This window comes from Notamacropus eugenii, chromosome 3, assembly GCF_028372415.1.
Source record: "Notamacropus eugenii isolate mMacEug1 chromosome 3, mMacEug1.pri_v2, whole genome shotgun sequence".
Lineage (NCBI taxonomy): Eukaryota > Metazoa > Chordata > Mammalia > Diprotodontia > Macropodidae > Notamacropus > Notamacropus eugenii.
In genome coordinates, this window is record NC_092874.1 from 28,892,352 (window position 1) to 28,917,939 (window position 25,588).

Sequence of the window (25,588 nt, forward strand, 5' to 3'; positions counted from 1 at the left end):
GGAAAGTGCTGTGTCTCTGGCTGGCGATTCGAGGGGTACACGGGGGGGAGGGGATGGTAGTGCCTTCTCCCTTTGGACACGGTCCATCCGTGCGGACAGACCCCCGATGTTGCTTTTCATTCCTTGCGCTCCCACAGGGCCTGGTACACAGCAAGCGCTTAATGAATGCTCCCTCTCTTTGTAACGGGCAAGGATGCCAGGAGAGGGGCGCTATCATCCGTCCATCCCCCCAGCTGCCTTTTAAAAATAGTTTTCCTTTGGGACAGCCAAATACACGCACGCACACGCTGCATTTTCAGCTGCAGGGGCTGAGGAAGGGAGAACCCCCCCGCCCCCCGTTCCCCTTCTCCCCCAGGGTCCCCTGCCCTCCCACGACCCATGACAGCCCTTCTCTCCTTCCTTCCAACTCAAAAACAAAAAAAAAGCCTCCCTCCCCAACCCTGCCCCTCGGTTGCTAGCCGCAATGACGTCGGCCAGCCGGGGTCCCGCCCCCGGGGGCGGCTCCGGGCTTTCCGATTGGCCCCGGGGCCGCGGCGGCGAGCCGGCGATTGGGCGGCGGGGCGTTGATGGACAGGAGGGCGGTGCGGGCTGCGAGAGCTGTCCTCCCTCTCTCGGTGGGAGAGTGTGAGTGAGTGTGGCTGAGTGTGTGCGAGTGTGTGTGAGTGAACGCGAGCGTGGCAGCGCCGTGGAATGCCGGACGCGGCGGCGGCGGCGGCTCTGCTCATTGTCTGCGCGGGCGAGGGGCGCTGAGGGGGTCGTCGCTGCGGGCGCTCGCGCTCGCCGCTGCCTTGCTCCTCAGTCCCCCCGCTCCGCAGCCTCGGCCTCCTCGGCCGCCGCAGCCGCGCTAGGCCCGGCCGGAGCCGCCTCCGCAGCCGCGGCCTCTTCGGCCTCCTGGGCCGCGCGAGCTGAAGGGAGGCCCGGCGCGCGTCCGCGAGCGCGCGCGCGGGAGGGGGGGAGGGGAGGCGAGTGTGCGCGGGTGTGCGCGGGTGTGCGCGGGTGTGAGCGGCTGTGCCATGGAGCCCGGGCAGCGGCGCGGGTAGGCAGCGGGCGTGCGGGCGAGCGGCGGCGGCTCCGGCTCCAGCGGCGGCGGCGGCAGCGGCAGCGCCGGCCTCAGCAGCCCCTGCCCGGGCTCGGGCCTCGCGCGCACCAGGAGCGGCGGCGGCGGCGGCGGCGGGGCCGGGCCTGCGAGCGGCGCCCACCATGGCCAAGTCCGGCGGCGGCGGCGCGGCAGCGGCGGCGGCCGGAGGAGCCGGCGGGGGAGGAGCCGGCGGCGGCCTGACCTGGGTGGTGAGTCGCGCCTCGGCGGGCGGGCGGGCGCCCTTGTGGGGGGCCGGGCCGGGCCTCGCCTCCTCATTGTTCTCGGCCTGGGCGGAGGGGGAGGGGAGGACGGGGAGGGGAGGAGGGAGCCCCCCTTCACCCCGCCCCCTCCCCACTTTCCCCGCCGAAGCCTGGGGGGATGGGGCAGGACTTGGAAACTTTCTCCCTCCGCTTGCGGTGGGAGGTGAAGATGCTGGGCCGGGGGCGAAGTCTGGGTGCAGGAAATCTGGGCGGGCATCGATCCGGCGGGTCCCCCGAGCCCTAGGCAGGGGGATGATTCGTGCCTCGATCAGCGCGGGGTGACCCCAGAGTCTCGAGGCGGTCTTAACTTTGAGTGTTGATCCATACCGGGTGTCCCCAAAGTCTCCGGGCAATCTTAACTTCTTGTATTGAGCAATACACGGTGTCCCAGAAGCCTCAGTGCGGTGTAGATAAAGGCGTCCTCAAGGATTTAGGGGAGCCACGGGGTGTCCCAGAAGTCTTGGTGCGCTTGGAAGCCCTTGGTTTCGGGATTCGTCCCTACTCCGTGTGGCAGGAGACCCCGCGCAGCCCTCCGTGCAGGGTGTCCCCCAAGTCCCCGCGCAGCCCTCCGTGCAGGGTGTCCCCCAAGTCCCCGCGCAGCCCTCCGTGCAGGGTGTCCCCCAAGTCCCCGCGCAGCCCTCCGTGCAGGGTGTCCCCCAAGTCCCCGCGCAGCCCTCCGTGCAGGGTGTCCCCCAAGTCCCCGCGCTGTCCGAGGCCAAAGGAGCCTCCCCAGGTCTTGGGAAAGTTTTAAGGTGCGACCGCTTAGAGAGTTTGGGGACCCTGGGCGTTTAGCGGGCACCTCCGGGCTCCCCGCCCCGCGGCGCCTTCGGGCCGGGATCCCCCCCGGGGGTCGGCTGCGCCCCTGGCCTGCACGCCGCTGTCCGCAGGTGGTCAGCTCCCGCCGTCCCGGACAGAGCCCGCACCGAGTGGGGCTCCCCGGTCACCTGTTGGCCGGCCGTCCGTGCCGACTCCGCCTTTTCTCCGAGGCTCGGTGTGAAGGAGACCGGAATAAGGAAGCCCCGGGGGGGGGGGTTCTCGGATCGTTGGGGTCCTTATCCCTGAACCCGGAGACTCGTTTCCCCCAGCACTTGCAGACCTCCGGTGCTGCTGCCTGGTGCTCCGCTGGGGACGGGGCGGAGAAGCCCGCGGGGTGCTTGTTTATCCGGGACACCAGACCTCTCTGTGCCCCCTGAGGACGCTGGGGAGGCGGCTCGCGGGGTGCTGGGGCGCTCGTCGGGCGCACGCCCCTTTTCTCCTTTGGGATGTGGCCTGTTTTTGTGAACTCCTCTTGGATAAGGGCTAGGGAACCTCGGGGCTGTTTTGCATCTTAAACACCGGCTATTATTGCGCGGTGCCTTTACCCTTGAAAAGGGGGTGTGGGGAGGCGACTTCCCCGCGACCCACACTTGAAAGACCTGAAGACAGCTCGCAGGGGGCGGCTATTTTGACCGAAATTAATCCGCTGTGGTTCCTCCTTCGTCCGTCAGGGTAAGATGATTAAAAGCAGCTCTTAGGGATGTCAACAGCTCGGGTGAACGGGCAGCGCGCTGAGAGGGGGTGATGGAAAGCAGACCAGTCTGTGCTCCCCAAGTTCTGAAAGGGCTCCAGCTCCACCTGAAGGATTTGGGGGGGCTCCCACAGCAGGGAAGACCTGGAAGGACCTGCTTCCCACGCCAGATCAGTCGTTCAAAGGCGTTTCACTTGCTCAGCTTTGAGTTCAGACTAGGGCCATTTCTTTCATGTAGCTGACAGAAAAGAAGTTCTCTGATTCTGGGTATTGGGGGGGGAAAGCTAGTGTACTACATTCACTGGTGCTGCTTTTCCAGGGGCTTTTGACTCCTATTATTCGTTTGAGCATACTTCTCTTCCCTGTTTTTCTCTCCTACCTATTCGAATTGGCCTTTTGTTAGTTAATTTATTCTATTGTAACTTCCTCTTTTTAAAGTCTGGTTTGTTGCAATCAAGAACTGGTATTTGTGAATTATACCCCACTCATTTATTCATTTATCAAACATTTACCGGTCAGTTGTCTTTATATGTTATGTGTGTCTTTTGCCAAACTTATAAGGAGAGTAGAGAAATATTTTAACCACATTTTATAGTTATAATCAAATGCTTTAAAATTACTCTCTAAAATATGTTAGAGAAATGCTATCTAAAATATTAGTTTCAGCATTTTAAGGATCCTAGTGATTTGACTGGAAGAACACAGTGTGACTAAATTAGAGACAGGAGATGATAAATTCTGGATGGATTCTGGGGACATGGGGAAGGATTACAAAGATAGGGTGTTGTTTTTTTTTTTTCTTTTAAAGTTAGGTTACTTCTTGTTACTGAATTTGACATCATGTGAAGAGTACATTAGATATCCAAGTCAGGCTCATTCTATTGTGATAATCATTTTACTCAGAAAAAAATCGTAACTTGACTGGTTTGGATCGTTTACTGGAAAAGCCACAGTTTACTGTTAGCGAACATTGTAGGGAATCAAATTATCTATTTTCAAATTGTGAAATTTTCATTTCATTAGCCTAACTTGTGAAATTCTAACAGCAGTTGGTGTTGACTTCTCAGTGTGATATTATTCATTTAAAGAATTAGTTCATTTTGCATTTTTTGAAATTTAATTATTGATATGTATTTAGACATTTGATTTTTATGCTTTTTCTGGGATGTGGCTATGATGTAAAATTTTGATTCAGACTAGTTTTTGTAGAGGGCAAATCCATTTTAAAAATAACTTTTTGGTGTTAGTGGTTTCAAAATGTATTGTTCTCTTAGGTATCTTTAAGTAACAGAATTTCAGAACTTTTGTTGAAACATGACAAGTATTCTGTCATATTTTCTTTTGATACATTATAGAGTGACATATTAACTTTATTTATCAAATTTCAGTTGCTTTAGCTACTAAAAGTTTGTTAAGTTCTTGACTAAGGAGCTGGAGAAACTTATTGATAAGAAGTATAGACAGGTTCATTAAAGAAAAGTAACTTTTTTGAGTTGTATGATAATGTTAAAGAGAGACTTCAGAAGACAGTTCAGATTATTAAGTTAAGAATTTAGCTACTACAGTTTTAGGTATTAAGACTAGAGGTTGAAATGCATTTTTCTTTTGCGTGGATGACAGCACATCTTGAATGGCTGTTTAAAATTTTCACTCAGCAAAATAATTTTCCAGCTCAACTTTTTAAATTGTACTTTGAACTGTATTGTTCATAATAATAATAGTCCACATTCATATAAGGCCAAGCCTTTTCTGTACAACACTATAGTGAAGTAGATGGTATAAGTAGCTGCCACCCCATCCCACTCCCCCTCCCTTTTAAGGGTGAAAGAAACAAGTGGTGAAATCGAAAGTGTGCTAGATTTGGAGTCCTGAGGACCTGAGTTCAAATCTTGGCTCTGCCACCTACTCCCTGTATGACCTCAGATGAGTTATTTAACCTATTTGGAGCTCACTTTCCTCATCAGTCAAATGAATTAGAGAGTGGGACTTGATGACTACCAAGGTCTCTTACAAGTCTAAGTCTGTGATCTTGTGATAAGGTCTTTGCCCAAGGTCGTAAGAATAATAGGTAATAAAAATGATGGTATAGACCAAAGGGATTGTTTGACTGCAGTTGAATATCTAGTGCTTTTTCCTCCATATCAGGTGACATGTTTTCCTGTAGCAAATGAGAAAACTTTGGATTGCCAGTAGTGGAATAATGGAACTTTTTTGTCAGCAATTGAAAATTGGTAATCATACCTCTGCTAAGAGGCAAAAATAATAGTAGAAAAAAATACACTTTTCAGGAAAAACTGTTTAGAGTGAAGTTCTAGTTTAGCACATGTAAGGAAGGTGATCTCATGAATATAGAAAAAGATGAATAGTGCCAAAGTGCATAGAGTGCCTGACCTTGAATCAGGAAGACCTGAGTTCAGATTTGACCTCAAGACACTTACTAGCTGTGTAATCCTGGGCAAATCACTTAACCTTTGTGTGCCTCCATTTCCTCATCTAAATGTATAGTGGAGATATACCTACCTCCCAGGGTTGTTATAAGGATCAAATGTAATAATATTTGTAAAGTGCTTTGGAAACCTTAAAAGACTATCTTGTTTATTATTATTAGAAGATGATGGAAAATTTTGTTCAAATAGAGAAGTTAGTTAATGCTAATATTTGACATTTATGTATCGATTTACCATTTGCAAAGACATATCTTTGTATCATCTCATTAGAGCTGCACAGCACCCTCTGAGCTAACCCCCAGTTCTTCATTTGGCAGTGATGACACTGAACTCTTGAGAGTCTGTGACTTACCTACAGTCACACAGTAAGTGTGGGAGTTATTTGACTCCAAGGCCAGTGTTGCCTCCTTCATGCTGTCAGTCTTGCAAGCATCAGGAATTTAAGTCTCTGTTGTGTTCCAGGCACTGTGCTAAGGTGCTGGGGTGCCAATATATACAGAGTGAAAGAATGACCACGGTCAAGGATAAGCTTAAGACCTCTCCTTTACTTTCCCCCACCTATCTTATTGTAGTTTTAAAACTTTGAATTTATTGCCTCAAAATTGTTCATATTAAGGCTTGATAGGCCACCTTACTCTTTAAAAGGCATTTTATGTTGCAGACATTGAAGTATCTCTATAATTTTCTAGGGAATGGCCACAACTATTTTATTCAGTTTAATTCAACAAGCATTTATATCTCTTTCATATAAGGCACTGTGTTAGCCTCTAGGAATAAAAAGATGTTTCTGTTTTCATTCATTTTATCTTCAAGAAGCTTACAATCCAGTCCTAGGACAAAATATATTCACAAGTAATTATTCTGTGTGGGCACCTAGGTGTCTTGGTGGATAGAGCAAGGGACCTGGAGTTAGGAATACTTGAATCCATATTTGGCCTCATACAAATATTAACTGTTTGATCCTGGGCAAGTCATTTAACCCTTTTTGCCTCAGTGTCCTTGTCTGTAAAATGAGATGGAAAAGGAAATAAATGGTAGGCCATACAAATAACTTTGCCAAGAGAATCCCAAATGGGATCACAAAGAGTTGGACACAATTGAACAGCAGCAATAATTAATATGCAAGTTGGAAGGAGATCAGTATATAAGAGAGGTGCTAATGGCATGAGATATTTGGGGAAGGAAGAATCACATCCTCTGTTGGGGAGCCAGGAGAAGAAAGGAAGTCAGGGAAGACTTTATGGAAGAACTGGTAACACCTGAGCTGGACTTTGAAGGATGGTGTGCATTTGAACAGATGAAAATATAGAAGGAACCATTTTCACTCTTGAGAGATGGTATATACAAGGGCTTGGCAGGGACCGTACAAAATTGGAAAAGAAGATCATGGTCCAGGTTGACTGGAATAAAAAGTACATGAAGGGGATTGGTCTGAAATAAGACTGACAAGGTAGTTTGGAACTGTACCATGGGGAGAGGGGGTGTTGTATGCCTGGAAACAGATTTATACTGTGGGTACTGGGGAGCCATTGAAGCTTTTTGAGCAGGAACTGACCTGATCCTACTTGGTATGTGGTGAAGATTAGTTTGGCATTAACATGTGAGCTAGATGGGGGGAGGGGGAGAAGGTGGGGGCTATTATGGTTCAGGTTGTTCCTGCAATCAATAACCCCTCTGGCTTCCTGCTACCTCTAGAGTCAAATATAAATGCCGCTCTCTAACTTGTAAAGCACAACCTTGCTCCAGACTCTTTTCCAGTCTCAGTGACCATTACTCCCCACCTCTCTCTCTGGTCCTTGTGTGGCATTCCATCTTCCTTTTCTGTGCCTTTGTGCAGGCTGTCCCCTTCCTTCCTCATCTCTACCTCTGTCAGCTGGAGCTCTGCTTTGTAGAGGAAGTCTTTCCTTTTTACTTCAACTGATAGCTGCCACTCTGTCACCCAGTATTTTACCTCTTTCTGTTATTTTATATGTTTTTTCTCCTTTTATTTATTATGGATATCCTTATGCATGTGCTTTTTGGTTTTTCCTTTAGAATGGAAGCTCCTTGTGTGTAGGGATTGTTTCATTGTTTGTATTTGTATCTGTGCAACCTCACATATGGTCTGACACATAGTAGATGCTTAATCAATATTTGTTTGATTGATTGAAAATTAAGCAGGATAAAAAATGAGAAAAGACTTTTTAATTTGTCAATTAAGGTTATTGGTGACCTTGGAGAGAGTGGTTTTAGTGAATGAGTACAAAAAACATATTTCAGGGGACTGAAGACTTAATTGATGTTGAAGAAGTAAGAGGCAGAGAGTGAAGCCTCCTCTGTAGTCAGCAAAGGAAGGAAAGAGGAGGAGAGAAGGAGGGAAGAAACCAAAGGGGACTGCAGAATCAAGGGGAAGTGCCCCCTCCCCTTTCCAGAAGTAGGGCAAACCTGAGCATGTTTATAGGTTGAGAGGAAGGAGCAATAGAGAAGAGACTGATGATAGTAACAGCTATTCGTAAAGGAAGTATACTTAGTATATTTGTGTGACCATAGATTAATATAAGTATATTAGTATTTTAGGAAGTGTAGAGTGCTTTGCCTGTGTTATTTCATTTTATATTTACACCACAATAGGGATAATCAATGGATGCTATGGGATCAGGGCCACAGGTAAGAAAGGTTTACTGTACCAAGGAGAAGGGTCCCAAGGGAGTGGGCAGAAGTCTGAGGTCCTGACATACGGAGGAGAGATGTGCGAATGTGCAAAGGTAGCCTGTGTCCAGTGATTGGGGTTGGGTGGAGCTAGGGGCTAAGAGGATGTTTGGAACAGCCTCTGTGGAGAGTTTGTTGACAAATCATTGAGATGAAGAAAATAATTGTTGGAGAGTTGTGAGAGCCTAGGATAGTGCAGTCCAGTCAGTTTGTTTCTCACCTTCCTCCAGCAGATGACATCAGCTCCACCCCCTACCACCCATGAAGCAATGGGAGAAAAAAAGGGGCGTTCAGGTACTGACTCTGCTTCTTGGCATTTGCGATCTTGGGCATGCTGCTTAGCCATCCTTGGCCTCAGTTTCCTCATCCATCAACTGATGAAGCTAGTCTGTGCTTATTTTGCGATCAAGTGAATATATGTAAAGTGCTTTACAAACTGTAGGGAATGTAACTAAGTGCCAGATGTGTGTGGTCTTTTTCAGGGTGAGGGGAAGTATAGAGAGGGACGCCCTCTACAAATAAGAAGATAACGTTTTCTCTTAGAGTTTTAGCAAGTAATCAAGAGCACAGAGAAATTGAGTCACTTGCCAGTGTCAGAGGCAGGACTTCACCAGGCCTTACTAGTGCTGAGGACAGCCCTCTACTATCCATGCTGCCTTTCTTCAGCTATGGCAGATTATAAACTGTAGTTTACTAAGGGAAAGGGGAAGGGAGTGAGGGAACAAGCATTTATTAAGCACCTACTATGTGGCAGGTGCTGTGCTAAGTGCTTTACAAATGTGCTCTCATTTTATTCTCATTAACAACCCAGGAGATAGATAATAAAATAATAGCTAATAATAATAGCAAACATTTACGTAGTGCTCACTGTGTGGCAGGCACTGTGCTAAGCACTTTGTAGTTATTATCTTATTTGGTCATCACAACAACCCTGGAAGGTAGGGTGCTAGTAGTATGCTCCACATTTTACATTTGAGAAAACGGAGACAAATAGATTAAGTGATTTGCCCAAGATCATACAGTTAGTAAGTATCCTAGACTGATTTGTACTCAGGTTTTCCTGACACCAGGCCACTAGGGGCTGCCTAGCCGCTTCTGACTACAGAGTATTATAAATGTATGTAAGGTGGTGCCACCATTCTTCTCAGAATTTTTGTAATACTTGAGTAGATGCTGTTATTCTCATTACCTAAGAAACATTATAATTTTTTGTATTCAGAAATGCTAGTTTTTCTGAGAGAAAGTAACCACCTTAGCCGGTAATTTCAAATCTGTCAGATGCTTGGATGATGACAGTAGCTTTGGCTCTTAGTCACTTTTTGACTGTTAAAATGCACTTTAGGCATTAGCACCTGTTGTACAGTCCTGTCATTTACAATCTTTCTAATTTAGTACAGTGATGATCTTGTTAAGTAACATCTTTCTTATCCAACTTAACACTATGAGGTAATTTCAGCACTTCTTGATGTACATAACCCAAGAGAACGGAGTGTGCTTGTTTCTGAAGAGTTTTATGTTCCTAGAGAGGATTCTCAAGCTGTATGCTTCAGATGAACTTGCAACTAAATGCATGACTGTGAGCTTTCCTATCACCGTCCTAGCTTAGGTATGCCACAAATCAGTTTGTATGAGTTCTAGTTTGTCTATAACTGGCAATATAATTTGCATAGTGCTTTACAATGCATTTACAACATTCTTTTTTCATTTTCACAACAGCCTGGTGAAGTGGGCCAGGCCCAAAGTACCACACCCATTTTATAGATACTGATATTAAAGTTCAGAAAGATCAGCGCTTGCCAAAGGGCATGCAAGTGCTTTGATTTCTACTCAGTGTTTTTATTGGTTTGTTTTTTTTTAACTATGTCTCCACAAATCTTCTCCTTGTGACTCTCCTTCTGGGACAGTCTTCATTCTTTGATAATTTTTCCACCTTAATTTTCTGTCCCTTGTTCATTCATTGAAGACCTTAAAAGCAAAGAAAACCCCAAGAACATTGGTACCTACTGCTACTGTAAAGCTGGAGGTCTTGATGATTTTAATTTGGCAGATAGTTGTGGTTGAAAAGTGATAATAAATATTTTTGGAAATTTTCAGTCTTGTTTAAGCATTTGACAATTTTCCTTTTATCTGGCAGAATTAAAATTATTCAAGGTGATCTGCTAGTTGCTGGAGTCAGGAAGAAAAATGTTAAATGTTCCTAACAGTCAAGGAGGCTTACGTTATCCTTGGAGTGATAAACATGATGTAGGAGCATTTTGAAGAGGGAAAGAGGACTGATATCTTTGGGAATCAGAAAGACTTCATGGTGAATATGAACCTTACATTGAATTTTGGAGAAAGATAAGAATTATGAAAGGCCAAGATGAAGAGGAAGTGTGTTCTAGGCTTGGGGGCCGGCTTGTACAAATGCATAGGGGGAGAGCCAGGATAGCTGACTCTGAGGTGGCGCATGTGAATGATAGAAGGTAGCTTGGAAACTGACAGGGAAGGGTCTTGGAAGTTATTCTAAGAGTTTAAAGGGAGTCTCCGAAGATTAGAAAGCAGGGGAGTGGCATGGTCTAACCTGTTCCTTAGGAAGATAGTTTTGGGCAGTTGTGTGCAGAAGGAGAGATTGGAGAGGAAAAAGGCCAAACAGGCTGGAAGTTCAGTTAGGAGGTTAGGGCAATAGTTCAAGCAAAAAAAAATAATGAAGGTTGTGGCAGTATGAGTTGGAGTGAAGGGAATGAATACGACAGATGATATTGAGGTAGAATAGGTGGGACGATGGATACTGATTGATTTTCAGGTTTTGAAAGCCTGGAGAAGGAAGAGCTGAAGATCACTGCATTTATAAACTACAGTGACTGGGGAAGGGGAGGAGCCCTTAGCAAAATTAAGGGAGTTATCAGGAAGGTTTAACACACTAAGCTGGTAAGTTCCATTCCAGACAAGTTGAATTAGAGATGCTAACAGATCATTTAGTTATAGAAGTCCAGTGGGCAGCTGGTATTTAAAAACTGGAATTTGAGAAAATGATTCATCGTGTACATAGATTTGGTAATAGATCAAGGGAGAGACTGTGGGGACAGAAGAAAAGAGGACCTAGGATGAGTTCTGACTAACACCTATGTTTAGGAATATGGGGAAATGGATAAAAATTGCAGTAGAATAGGCCTAGGAAATGTAATCAGATTTGACAATTAAAGAAAATCACTAGGAATTGACAATATAGCATGGGTTTTCATGGGGTGGATTTAATGATTTAAAAAATCGGGCTTTCTTTAAATTTATTTTACATATTTATCTTGATTTATTGTTTTTAAAAATCTTGAAAAAAGCAAATTTTGAAATTAAGCCTATTGACTACTTTTCAGAGTTACTTTTTGTGTCATATTCTGGTGCTTTGTTAACAAAAGTCAATTTAAATCAAACAGTCATTCCCAAAATAAACTAAAATTATAATGTCTTCATGATTTTTCATTATGAAACTTGTTCAGGTTTTAAAACGTTTTTTGAAGTCACTAATTATTATTCTTTTGCTAGGTTAATTTCTGCACTGTAGCAGAATGACTAGAATGTAATCAAAATCAACGTTATTAAAAATGAACTTTAAAATAGTAAAGAATAAAAAGTAAATTCTTTTTTGAATCAAGGATTCCTTATCACCCATGCCTAAAATTATTATGTATGCTATACTCCAGGCTGTTTCCTTTCATGCCTTTGTTTTCTTATATATATATATATATATATATATATATATATATATATATATATATATGTTTGAGCCTGGCAAATAGTAGGCACTTAATAAATGTTTATTGAATTAAAAAAATGAAAATTTGAGTATGTTAGTGTTTTGTGGAAGTTTCCCTTGTCTTTATCCTGAAGATGCTGGTTGGTTAGCACTACAAATATCTTACTCTTCAGAGCTGTCCAAACCTGTGACAACCAAAGAGGTAGGTAGTAAATAGATTGCTTTTTAACATTTTTTTCAACTAGTGGAAGTTTGTGTTGCTACCTACCCTGGAGGGAATAGGCAGTCCCACTGAATAATGAAACTTCTTTCTTCTTTGCCTGTATTTTCTGTATGGATGAATCAAGGTAGCTTTCTAGCTTTGACTTTTTCCTCAAAATATCCTGTGAACCTGGAATCCATAATTCATTAAGAATGGGGCCAGTAGGGTACCAGCATGAATCAACAAAAAGAAATTCTTTTTCTGCCAGCAAACCAGGTAACAAGATAACTCCATTCTGCTGAGGAGCTAGAAGGTTGAAGGAGTGTAGTGCAGGTACGCAATTCCTAACTGTTTTCTAGCTTTGGTATGAACGTGTGCCCAGAACTGGACTAGGAATTGACTCTCAAACCAAGTTAACAAATACTTAAATGTCCACAAAAGAGGCGACTTTCCGTAGATGAAGAGATTAAAGAAGACTGATAGAAAATGACCTTGTGAGGTAGTGAGATGATAATGATATTATTAAGCTAATTTTACAAATGGAAATGTGGTGCAGAGGTTAAATAACTTGCTCATGGTTATATGGCTAGTAAGCACCAAAGGCAGAATTTGAAACTGAGTCTCTCCTGACTCCATTGGTCTTTCTACCACAGTACACTGTCACTTGGAGAGAGTGGATTAAGATAGTTGATAGTAAACTGCTATGTCAAGGGGCCCAGGTGATAAATTCTATTCAGCGAAGGGAGAATTAACACAGAAAACTTTATTTAAAATAAGGGGGGACTACTTGATGGTAATGAGAACTAGAAGGTATCTTAGAAATTATCTAGGCCAATCTCTTCTTTTTATAGAAGTTGAAGCTAAAGCCCACAGAAGTTACTGTGACCACATAGCAGGTGGCAAGAGGCCGAACCGGAATTCAACCTCAGTCCTTCAAACTCAAGGTCCAGGGCTCCTTCCAGTTACTACGTAACTGAATCAAATATGTCCATTTGATAGAATGTAAATATGTTAAGGACAGGAACTGTTTTGTTTTTGGATTTTTATTCCCAGCCACTAAAAGTGCTTGGCACATAGTAAGCACCTGGTAAATACTCATTGATTGGTTATTGATCATGCAACCTTATTTCCCTACTGTAAGGCTTCAACTCCTTGCCAAACTAGGTTCTTACTGTTTCTCTTGAATACAACTTGATTATTCTCACTTCTGAACCTTTACTTTGTACTCATCTTGCTTGGATACCCCCCTCCCCCACCCAGGGTTTCTTCTTTAAATGATCCAAATCAAGTCCTACCCATTCTAGTACAACTAGATTGTGTCTCATTTTGAAGAGACGCTCGTTCTGTTTTGACCTAGACTGAATGGATCTCTCCTTTCTGTGAACTCAGAGAAGACAACTTATTGGGATCACTCATTGAATGAATGTTCTGATGAGAGGAAGGGGACACTCAAGGAAAGGATCTAGGCCAGTGGGGACTATTTCCTATGAAGTCCAGCCAGGAAAGGAGAGGTCTCCAAAGGGAGACTGTTGAGGCTCAGCGTCCTGGATGAAATTGCTGGGCAAAAAGTCTCCAGGATGAAAGAATGTCTGGCCTGAACCTGAGCTGCATTGACTGTTCAGAAGAGAGAACTGCACAGACCCTGAATATTGGGCAGGATTTTGATATATGAAGAGGGAGAGACATTTTAAGTTGGGGGAACAGTTCACAGCATACACAAAGACAAGGATAGTAGGAATGTGTGGAGTTTGTATAAGGAAGGGAAGAATTAAGTAGACTGAATTCATATCCTAGAGCAAAAAGAGGAGCTATGGTTATATGAACAAAACCAGACTGCATTATCAAGGACTTTGGATATCAGGTTTTAGAGTTTGGGCTTGATATAATGGGAAATAACTAGTGAGGAAAAATTTAGTACAGAAAGATTATCTAGTAAGCATTAAATTTTTTGAATTTTAATTTTTTCCCCCAATTACATATAAAAACTATCTTTAACCTTCATTTTAAAAAATCATTTTTAATTCCATATTCTCTCCCTCCCTCTTCTTCCCCATCATTGAGAAGGCAGGCAGTTTGACAAAGATTATACATGTGCATTCATGCAAAACATATTTCCATATTAGTCATGTTGTGAAAGAAAACTGACCAAAAACCCCAAGAGAAAATAGAGAAAGTAGAAACACAGTATGCTTCTATCTGCATTCAGATTCCATCAGTTCTTTCTCTGAAGGTAGATAACATTTTTCATTCTTGGTCCTTCATAATTGTCCCTGATCTTTGTATTACTGGGAATAGCTAAGTCATTCATAGTTGATCATTATACAATATTGCTGTTCTAATAAGCATTTCTTCCAGGCTATGTATAAGGCTAATAGTCAATAAAACTAATTAATTCAAGTTTTTTAATATTGGTTCTGTGTTGTTGTTGTTTTTTTAATATGGCTGTTTGATTATTTGCCAGGCTGAGTGACTGAGTTTATAGTAATTGGTGAAATGTGTTTTTATCCAAAGGTGTGTGTGTATATATGTGTATGTATGTACATTACTATAAACAAAAGCAACCTTTACTGCATCCAGTACTTTAAAAATTCACTAAGTTATTACATATGTGTATGTATACACACATATATTTCAGTAATACTGTCTAAATTTTACATTTGAGAATTGATTTATAAGTATGGAAATCTAGAGATGATCTCAAAACGTCTGATTCATTATGGCATTCTGTAAATATGTGTTGATACACAAGAATTCAGAATATGAAAATTGAGTGCCTCTTTGTTCAAACATCTATAAAATATTATTTAGTATAGAGATGTCAATTTTTAAAAGACATTTTGAAAGTATATTATAATATCCTTTTTGTACTGTAATAAGTGCTCTTCATAGAGGAAAATAATTAGGAAAAGCAAACATTTAAAAATCAGTGAGGATAAATAAGAATCACCAACCTAGCATACTGGAAGTTTTGATCTTTTACTGTCTCTCCAGAAGAGATCTTACTAGACTCAGCAGAACCTTTGTATGTAGCCTAAGCAGTTGTTTAGTGATGATGGTAAGGGACATGGGGAAAACTGCAGATACTAGAGTTGCTTCAAGAGAGAACAAGGAAAACTTTCCTAACATATAGCCTCTCTCTCCTATTTATTTAGTGGGTAAGTCACTTAACCTTTTTGCTTCAGTTTCCTCATCTATAAAGCAGAGACAGTAACAGCACCAGCTCCTAGGGTTGTTGCGAGGACCAAGTGAGATAATATTTGTAAAGCTCTTGACAGACCTTGAAGCTCAATATAAATGCTAGCTGTTATCATTATTAATATTATTAACAACCGGGAGGCCAGAATTCTGGACAGGTTGGGTACGATCCCTGTGATTTGGACAACTCCAAGTATGGCTTAATTGTTAAAGGATATTTAGTAATCTTTGTGACTAGTGAGAGTGCTTTTCACTTAGCTTCTTCTGGGTTAGGCTAAGCAGCCTGAGGCTCAATGACTGCTTGGACAGCCTGTTGCATAGGTTCTTCTGGGATTCATGTTCTTACAAATCATCATATCTTAGGTGGAGCTGTTATGAGAACCTTTGGGATTATTTTAAAAAGCAGTAATTAGTCCATTATTAAATTAAAATTTCTATTTTTATACGTTCTCATGAGGAAAACAAACTAAATCAGAAAATGTGTTGAATGCCATAATTTTCATGCAGCTGACTTGTTGCTGGCCTGTAATTTCATTGTGTAACTACTGGCTAAAGAGGTTTATGAAGAATTTATGGATTATCTTTTGCTAATAGAATTGTGTTTTGTTTGGAACCTTAAATTATTTTTTCATTATGTCAAAACTATATTTATTGGCTCTGGACAGTATTATTGGGCAACTTGATAGTTATGTGTAAACTGATTTTCTCCTGATTATGATTTGTGACTGATTTTATGTTTGAATACAACATGTTTAGTAAAAATAAGCTACATGGTATACTGTTTTATCTTAACATGTTAAATCCTTTAGCTTTATGTAAAATCATGGTAATAGGAAATTATTATGAATTATAATTGGTGTTTTTATCATTTAATGTTTGAATTCCTTCAGTTTGTGGTATAATTCTTGGCATAGTTTTGAATATGTACAGGACATGAATCCTGTTCTCTACATATAAGGAAATTTTTTTCCTAGTGCCATACCTTCAAGAAAAAAGTGATAATTTCTCATTCTTTTGTCGAGGCTATAGGCTTTCAACTTGATGTCCGTTAACTTAAAAAAGTGTTGATAACTGCATTTCAATGCAATTGGTTCACTTGGTTTACTTATTTTTATTTTATTTCTGCATTTCTCAGAGGACAGATACATAGGCTTTACTAGTTGGCCAGAGATCTATGATAAAAAAAAATCAGACCAAAAAATCCACCAGTTAAGAAAATCTCTGATCTAGACTCAGTATATATATTTCTACAACTGAACAAACATTATGATAGATCTGACTTGCATAGTCACTTTATTTAAAGCATAACCTTCCCTCCAGCTCTATTTTTTCTTTTTAAAATCCCCAATTCCATTTTCCCTCATTTTTTCACCCCAAACTAAAATAATTAACAAATACAATCTAATTTCTTAGAGTAGGTTTTGTTTAAATTACCTCTTAATTCTGGAAAACAGGCTTCCCCTTTCATTAGGGTTTGGGAAGTTTAGCCACTGTGGATAACTGACCCTGCTAACACTTCTTGACATTAAGGAATTCCATGTAGAAATAGAACAGTGTTTTACTGATACACAAATCACAGAGAAGTCTCCAAATCTTGCAGAGCTGACTCTAGCTTCTGTGACTGCTAAAAGATTGGTATTTGTTCATCTTCTTCAATTTAATTGGCAGGGAAATTAATGAGCCATTTGTGTCAGTGGCAGTATAATCAGAGCTGACACCCAAAGAATTATCAACACTTAAGGGATTAGCTCTTTATGACCCATTTGAGGACTCAAGTTTCATGGCCACTTTTTGGATGTAGCCCAGAGTTGATATTGGTCACTTATTCCTTTCTTGTTTCCTCTTACACATCAGTCATCACTTATTTACCGAGTGCCTTCTACATGTTAGTTTTTCAGAGGCACCTCAGTACTCAGTCGCTGACCTGCAAAAAATTTAACTACTTGCCTTTGTTTTTGTCACAAAGCTGGAAGCTGGACAAACTAACACTAGAGCTGATATCTTTGACTATGTCTGCTAGTTTGGTGTTTCATATACAAAACTCTATTTAGCTTTTTTTTAATATAAAAATTAATACACAAATTGTAATAGGATTCCACTCTAATTCATCCTCCATACCTGCCACATTGATAGCTGCTACACTCATGCTTAAGAAGCTTCAGTGCTCCATTTTGCCTCTTTATTTGGCATTTAAAACCTTTTATAATCTGGATCCATCACTTGTTTCCAGGTTGGTTACACATTAGCCTTATGTACTTTATGCTCTAAGCAAACTCCCCAACTTGCTTGTTCCTGGATTCCTTAGAGTTCATCTTTCTCCATGCCTTTACACGAATTGTCCCCCTGTGTCTACAATGCTCTCCTCATTTTTGCCTTTTGGAAGCCTTGGCTCCCTTTAGTGTTCAACCTAACTTCTATCACCATTCCGAGCTCATATTGGTCTGATCAGCCACAGTCATATACACTGAAATTTCACTTTACAATGGTGATGTCATTTTGGTCCTCTTTGAAGACAAAAGACAACAAACATCACCTTCAGTATGTCTTTCCTCATTCCCTTGAGAGCTCTCCTCGCTCCTTCCTCCAGTGTGTGTGTGTGTGTGTATTTTTTCCTTTATTTGTATGTTGTGTCCTTTTTGGTAGAATATAAACTCCTTGGATGGGGGGGAGACAGTCTGGGAAGGGAAGCTCTCACTTTTTTATTTTTGTTCCTAGTGTTTAGCACATATTATTATTGAATTCTTAAATGATTGGAGAAAAAAGAAAAGCAAACTTGTAGCAAGTAATTCTAATTCCCTTCCAAAGCAGAGCTCTGTTCTAAACCTAGAATCTGTGAACTTTAAAAAAAAAAAAACCCAACACAACATTTTGATAACTATTTCAGTATAATTGGTTTCCTATGTATGCTATTTTGTGCATTAAGAAATATTATTTTGAAGAGGGGTCCATAGATTTCATCCCACTGGCAGAGATTCATGGTCCATAAAAGAATCTGATCTAAAGGCTAGTGAATTATACTATGAATAGTTACAGCCTTGTTTTCAGTATGGAGATATAACCGTGGCAATACCTTTGAACTGTGTAGGATTGTTTTATATCTAGGTTATTGATAATCCTGCTTAACATCCTTAAATCTCTGTCAATCAGTTGACAAATGCTTATCAGTTACAGTGACTATATTTCCATATTCAAGATTGGGATACATAATCTAGTTTAAAGCTCCAGTGTAGTTTAAACACTTTTGTTTTTTATGAATTTGAGAGTATGGTCTCCATAGCCCTTGTCTTGTTTCTTCTCACATTTCTCTTCAGAATCTCAGAATTCCCACTGTAGGGAGTGTGCCACAGATCTGTTCTGCCCTACTAGGAGTCCTTCTGAATCGGGAGGTAACCAGTGGGGCCAGCCAGAGCAAGCTTTCAGTGGGCTTCCAGACTTGAGTGGGCTGCATTCTAGTTGGAACTCATATTCCACTGGAAATTTTGATGACAGGGGTAAGGGGTAAGGCCTGACATCCTTACAAAAGTGCTGGTTTGGAAAAGTCTGCTTGACTGGATTCAAGACATGGCAGCATATGATTGGTTTTTGTTTTGGTACAAACTAGCGTGACCATATGCAAGTTTCATAACATTTCTGGGTTTCGCTTTCCTCAGCCGTGAAAGGAGGGATCAACTCCAAGGTCCCATTCAGTTCTGAAATTCTATTACTCTATAGAAAAGAAAAAAAGGCCTAAGTTAAATTTTCTTATTTTACTTATCTCTTCTCAGAATTTCTTGTGATCATGTTTAAATTGGGAAACCTCTTTAAAAAAGTAACCAAACCTTTATACTCATAGTTAATGTAAGTAAACATTCTACAGGTGACACTCTGATTTTGAAAGTGACAACCAATTTATAGGACTTAAAATTGAAAGAGGCCAAGAGAAGATTTTTAAATTTAGGAAGCAAACATTTAAATGATCAATTCAGATTTTAGTAATACTTTTTCAGTTATATATTTTTTTGGTTAATTTTAGACTCTTTTTGATCAGAACAATGCTGCAAAAAAAGAAGAGTCAGAAAGCAGTAATAAAAACGATGCTTCCAAGAAGTTGTCTGTTGAGAGAGTTTATCAGAAGAAAACACAACTTGAGCACATTCTCCTCCGGCCTGATACATACATTGGATCTGTGGAACCATTAACTCAGGTCAGTGATATTCTTTATGCATGTATATATATATATATTTATCATTGGTTATTGTGACTATAATTTCAGAGATGGGGATGAAAGATACATATGCTTCAGGAATTTTATTCCTTTGAGATTCTTTGATGACTGACTAGGTATATAAAAATTAAAAACTTTTATTTTCTATCTGCTTATTGTATATATTAGGGAAAATTTGTTTTAAAATAATAAAAGAAAAAAGTCCAATAATCCTTTAAAACAAGCATTGTAGAAATTTTAAATCATAAACTTACCTTTATTTTGTGTGCAGATGGAATTATATTGTGGAAATTAAATAGAGTATGATTTGGGGGTTTATTGTAGACTCCTGAAAAGAATGCCAATTTCATTTGAGGTCATTTTAAGGTCTCGTATTATTTCAGTGCATAGCATATTAATGGGTATAAAAATTTTTTTCCAAAATTCCTACTGTGTGATAGTGTAGTTCTCAGAGAATGGAAATTATGCATCCTTCCTGTGGATGGTTTAATTGTGGCTTTAAGAGAGATCTTGCCAGAGTAGCAAACTTCACTTAGTGGGTATGAAAATAACTTTCAATTGTAGGTCTTACTCCAGAAGTCAGAGCTTTGAAGTAAACTATTGCTTGTTTGAGTGTGAGTAGTCTCATAATTCTTCAGACCTTTATCCGTGTGGATAGTAGTTTGTTGGCTAGAAGGCCTTTTGAGGATTCTTCTATATACTCATGGTATCACTCCTATTTCAGAAAGTTAGGTTATACATAGAATTAATTTAATGAGTGGAAAAATACTCTAAATTGATTAAAAGATTAAACTGTAGGTGGTTGCTTGTCTCATTATTATATGATTTTGTTATATTGAGGTACCTCTACTAACAAGTTACCTCAGTACAATGGCAGGTGACCCTCAGCACTCCAAGGGTAAGACAGCTGAGGATTACCTAATTTTTATGTATTTCATGCTAGCTGACCTTACCAAAGGGAGCACATAGCCCAAGCATTGAACTGGCTGTTATTAGAAGAACAGTTTAGTGAAGTAAAGAGAGACTGACCACCAGGTGATGAAATTTTTTGACCATGAAAACCCATAAGAAGACTATCTGTTAAAATGCAGAGGAGTTGTGATTTATGTTTGTGGGATAAATGTCCACACCAGTGAAGTGATGAATCTTTTGAAGCACTGTATAATATTGAGATAGAGAATATTTGAATTTTCAGTCAGTCTTGCTGCCTTATATTAAAAATTGAACAATTTTATATAAGAAATATATATAAGGATAAGTCATATAGAATGAGCAGTTTCTCAGTTTTATGGATGCTTAGGTTAGAAAAAGGAGAAGAAGGAAACACCATTTAGTTCATGAAAGCAATTCACCCTTTTCTAACTCTAAAGGACTAAATTTGTGGAATGTGAAGTTAAGCAAAATGTTTAGTGGTAGAATGTGGTTTTAGATTGTGTAAAATTTATATTACTGACACTTATAGTAAAAGACTCTTTGAATTTTGTCTGTGCAGTCAATGTGGGTTTATGATGAAGATGTAGGAATGAATTGCAGAGAAGTTACTTTTGTACCAGGCTTATACAAAATCTTTGATGAAATTCTTGGTGAGTACCTTTTTAAGAATTAAGACAAATTCTCTCTTTTGTTAAGTAATTGTAAAAGTCATAGAATCAAGACTGCATATTGTTGATTTAAAGAGGGTTCTTAAAGATACCACACTGAATACTCGTGCTATTTCAGAATGCTTAAAGGGCAGCTTAAATGCTATAGTATGTTCATATATTATATCCATATGCAACTTTGAAGAAGTTATAAACATTTTCCTTTAGTCTAAATTTTTATCCACCTTTCCCATTTTAAGCATTATCATGTTTACCTAAAAATAATATAGGGTTTTCATTTTGGAGGGATGTGTGCTAAAAATGGCCTTTGGGGGCTTTTTTGTTTTTGTGATTTGGTTAGCTACTCTCATCATCACAGCCCTTTCTCCCAATAGCTTCTTTAATATAGTGATAGCCCAGTCTTAATTCTTCGTGAAAGTAGACATGTCCCTCCTCTGCTCAAAATGTCAGTCTCTCTATTGTCAGGTAAAGTTCAGTCTCCTTTGCTTATTTTTCAGGGCTTTTCATAATTTGGTATGTTCTATTTTTGTAGATTAATTTTGTATTATTTTCCTCCACTTACTCTACACTTCAACCAAATTGAACCACTCTCTGTTCTCTCAAAATGCTATTGTGCGTTTCCATTTCTGTGCCTTTTATCATGCTGTCCCAGGTACATGGAATAGCTCATCTCTCACCATTGGCCTGATGAATTAACATCCATCTTTTAAAACCCAAATCAAATACTACCTCTCTCCCTGTCATGACTCACCTTTTCAGACCTCACATAGCATTTTGTTCTGAGCTCTGTAATGCACTTAGGATGTGGTAGTGCTGATTTAATTAGTTATTTTTGTGTCTTATCCCCCCGCTAGACTGTGAGCTCCGTGAGGACAGATACTTGTTGTATCTAAATCTTATATCTCCCTGATACCTGTTCTTTCCAAAGCCCTCTGTGGTGTCTAGCTTAATCTTCTATGTTATATAATTATTTTTCCTGACTTATATCCCTTATATTAAAATTGTAATCTAATTCTAATCATCAGCCCTCAAGTCCAAGTTCTGGAAGAGAATTGCATAATAAAAAAGAATGATGATGTGAAATATAGGAGATCTTGGTTCTGGGTCCCAGTGCTTTATTCCGTATGTGACTTTGGACCAGGCATGTTTCTCTCTTAGCCTTGTTTTCTTTCTCTCATGATTCTATTATAAATCACAGTAAGATGTGACAACCCTCTCAGGGATGTTTGTCTTTTAAAAGGAGAGTTTGTTAAATATAATCAATCTGTATGGTAAAAGGGGGAGATTTTTTGAGCAGGGGGCCTTTTCAGTGCCCCCTGCATACTTCAAGTCTCTTAGTGCTTGCCCAGAAGGCTACACAGAATAGAATAATTAAGATAGGAAGGACTTGGGGCACCCATTCATTCCTTCTTCCTCACTTTTCAGCTCCTTGTGTTGAGGGGAGGATTTCTGGGCTTACTCTAACCATTTTTTCCATTTCCTAAACCCTGTCTCCCAGGTACCCAGCAATATTCCTTTCAAGTTACATGCTTATAGATTATAGTGATCAATTAAGTCTATAGGCTTAATGTCTCCAATTACAAGGTTTCTAGTGTATTATTTTCAGAGACAAGTTGTTTATGTAATTTAGGGTTCCAGTAAACTTATATTCAAATTGATGCATTGGCAAATAATGTTAGAATATTCTTAGCATTAGTCATTTTTGAATTGTTCTTAGAATACTCATAAAAACACATGTATGGAATTAATCTATATCTTCCTTAAGAACCTGGTTATTTTTCCTGACTGATTTGACACACTGAATTGAAATCAGTTAAATTAGGTGGGTTTTTTTAACCTTATGATGGAAAGATTGACTTTGCCATTTTTTTAAACTACAAGCTGTGATCTTATTGTATAAATGCCCTAAATACACTTTGTATAGTAACATATGCTGTTTGAAGTGACTGAATTTCAGTTTTACTTTTTCTTACGTTTATTTGTAACTAACTTTTCCTCATTTTAGTTCAGTTGAAATGCTTTATTTTGATTTCAAAGTAATCCTTGAAATGTTAGAATATTATGTTGCTTTAATTTTGTAATGAATACTAATAGTAATTTTTTTATTTCTTTTGCAATATGTTTCACTGTTTATATGTTTTTGTTTTTAATAGAGCTTTACACATTTACTTAAATAGTTGACTATTCTCACTAAAGTGTTTAATTTTGTAGTTAATGCAGCTGACAATAAACAGAGGGATAAGAACATGACCTGTATCAAAATTTCTATTGATCCGTAAGTACATCATTAGGCTACTTTAGTGAACTTTCTCAGCTAAGTTGTTTCATACAGGTGGTTCCTGACTTATGAACATGCAGCTTATGAGTCACCTGTATGTATGAATGGCTATTGCTACTTCATTCCCCTGAATGATTTCTTTTCTATTATTAATCTATCCTTTTGCTGCAGTCTGCTGCTGCAGACTTGAGGAGCAGAGCCTTTGGCTGAACATCTCCTGAAATTCATCCCACCTGACCACAAAGCCATGTGCTCCTGGAGTCCCCCCTGCAGTGTTCACTCTTTGTTCCTAAAAACTTCTATTCCACTGATTTCTTGCTAGACCCTCTCCTGGCCATGTCACAATGGAAACTGTCTTTCCTTCTGTCACATTCCTTGCCACTCTCACCTACACAGGACTCAGTGTAATTCAGTCTTGAGAAGTTTCAAGGAAATTTGGGATTGAAGGATGAAATCAATAGGCTTTTGAGGGCTGACTTAGTACTCAAATTACCAGTTATGAGAAATTGCATTCTAAGACAGAAGCAACTGATTTTCAAAGGAATTTTGTGACTGTAACTTATTCGTAATTCAGGGACTACCTGCCTGTTGTTTGCATTGTAGAATATCTACAGAATGTTTTCCTAATCAAATTCACTGCGTATAGTGATACGAATATTGGATTTTTCTAACTCATATAAGTTTATTGTTCTTTTAGTAATTTTGTTTTCACAAGCATCTGTTTTGTGAAAATTTAGATTGTACTTATCTTTCATATTACTATACTTAGTAATTCAACATTGTCATTAAAAATTTTAAAAACTGAGCAGATTGAGAACATTTATTATCAATAGTCTAGTTTTGGATAATAATTTTTATTAATACCATAATAAAATTAATTTTTGGTTTCATTTCTCGTATCATTTATGACATTACTGCCACATAATCATGTTGTTAAAGTTCTTTTTCTAATCAATGAGACTTAGCACTAACAATCTCATAAGTAGGAGGTCAGAATTAGGGAAGGAATAAAGGCATTTTCTAGCTTCCATTGCTTTTTGTCTCCCAATTTTGGTAAAGTTTTTGAAACAAAATATTCATTTAACTATTTGTTATATTTAAGGAGTGTCAGTAAGGATCAGAAAGCCCTTCCTATCTGTAAGCGAAGGCATCCGTCTTTAGTTTTCTTATTCAGAGTATAGAAAAGAATACTAAAAGTGAAGAGAAATTGATGCTTTCCTTAAATGAGTGCCTAATATGGCAGCTGAGTAACTGCATACTTGTTTGTATCTGCTAAGCAGTAACATTTCTTGCCCCATTAATCCAACGCATATCATGCTTTCTGAAATTCAGGTAAAATACTATCACAATGAATAACATTATAAAGATGAGTTTATATGTCAAAACTGCTTAAATACCCAGAAGGATGAACCTTAGAACAATACTTTATTGCTATGGTTGTTTCCAATCTTACATGAGAAATTCTATGCAAAAAAATAATCCCGTTGTAACAAGTGCTTTTTTTGGTTCTTGTTTAACAACCTTTATAACAAAAGAAATTGTTTTCAAAATTAAGTTCACTAAAAGAGTTATCACAATTCATTACATTAAAATAGTCTGCTTAGTGGTAGTTATTTAGGAGAGTAAATATCTTTAAGATACATTAATAAAGACTTGATATCATTTGCAGCCTGCTAGTTTTGAAACTTTGATTTGGAGATGATACTGAGCTCTCCACTTCCTGCCACAAAAGCTCACTTAAATATTCATACAGTCAGTTTAAAACCAACACATGCTCAAAAACTACAAGGAAAAAAAAAACAAAATAGTGTCTGTATGACAAATTTCTTCCAAGTCTAGTAGACTGGGAATGTCATGGCTCCTCAAGGGGGTCTCTAGTAAAGTGTTCTTGGCATCTACCTTTGGTCTTGTGTTCTTTGTCATTTTTATCAGTTACTTGGATAAAAGCATAGGTAGCACAATAGTCAAATTTGCAAATGACACAGAACTAAGAAGAGGAGCTAACACAGTGGACAACAGAGTCAGTGTCTCAAAAGATGCCAGCAAACTGGGATGCAAATGAGATACAATGAAATTTAATGGGGGTGCATCATATAGCTGGGTTTTAAAAATTGACTTAATAGGAATAAGAAGTATAGCTTGAGAGCATGTCATCTAAAAGCACAAGGAGTTGGTAGTGTGATAGCAGTCAAAAAACCAATGAAATTTTTGGAAGTATTAAAAAGTATAGTGTCCAGAACTTGGGAAGAGATAGTCCTTTTCCTTGGTCAGCGCACATGTGGAGTATTGTATTCAGTTCCGAATGCCAGAGTTTAAGGATGACATTGATTTCAGCCATCAAGTCATGGAAGTATTATGATCTATGTCAGTGGAGGTTCTACCTACACTGGTAAGC

At 39.7% G+C, this 25,588-nt stretch overlaps 1 protein-coding gene across 2 annotated transcripts in view; it reads left to right on the plus strand.

Annotated features, from left to right (window-relative positions):
• Positions 1–1,174: 1,174 nt before the first annotated feature.
• The window catches only part of TOP2B (DNA topoisomerase II beta), an 86,105-nt gene continuing 61,691 nt past the window's right edge, over positions 1,175–25,588 (plus strand). The window contains exons 1-4 of one of the 2 annotated variants that reach the window (XM_072651164.1): positions 1,175–1,287; positions 19,138–19,293; positions 20,807–20,897; positions 23,127–23,190. In XM_072651164.1, the coding sequence (XP_072507265.1) occupies positions 1,201–1,287; positions 19,138–19,293; positions 20,807–20,897; positions 23,127–23,190 (398 nt within the window). In that variant the 5' untranslated portion in view covers positions 1,175–1,200. Of the gene's footprint in view, positions 1,288–19,122; positions 19,294–20,806; positions 20,898–23,126; positions 23,191–25,588 lie in introns of both variants that reach the window. The other variant, XM_072651163.1, reaches the window with a different exon arrangement.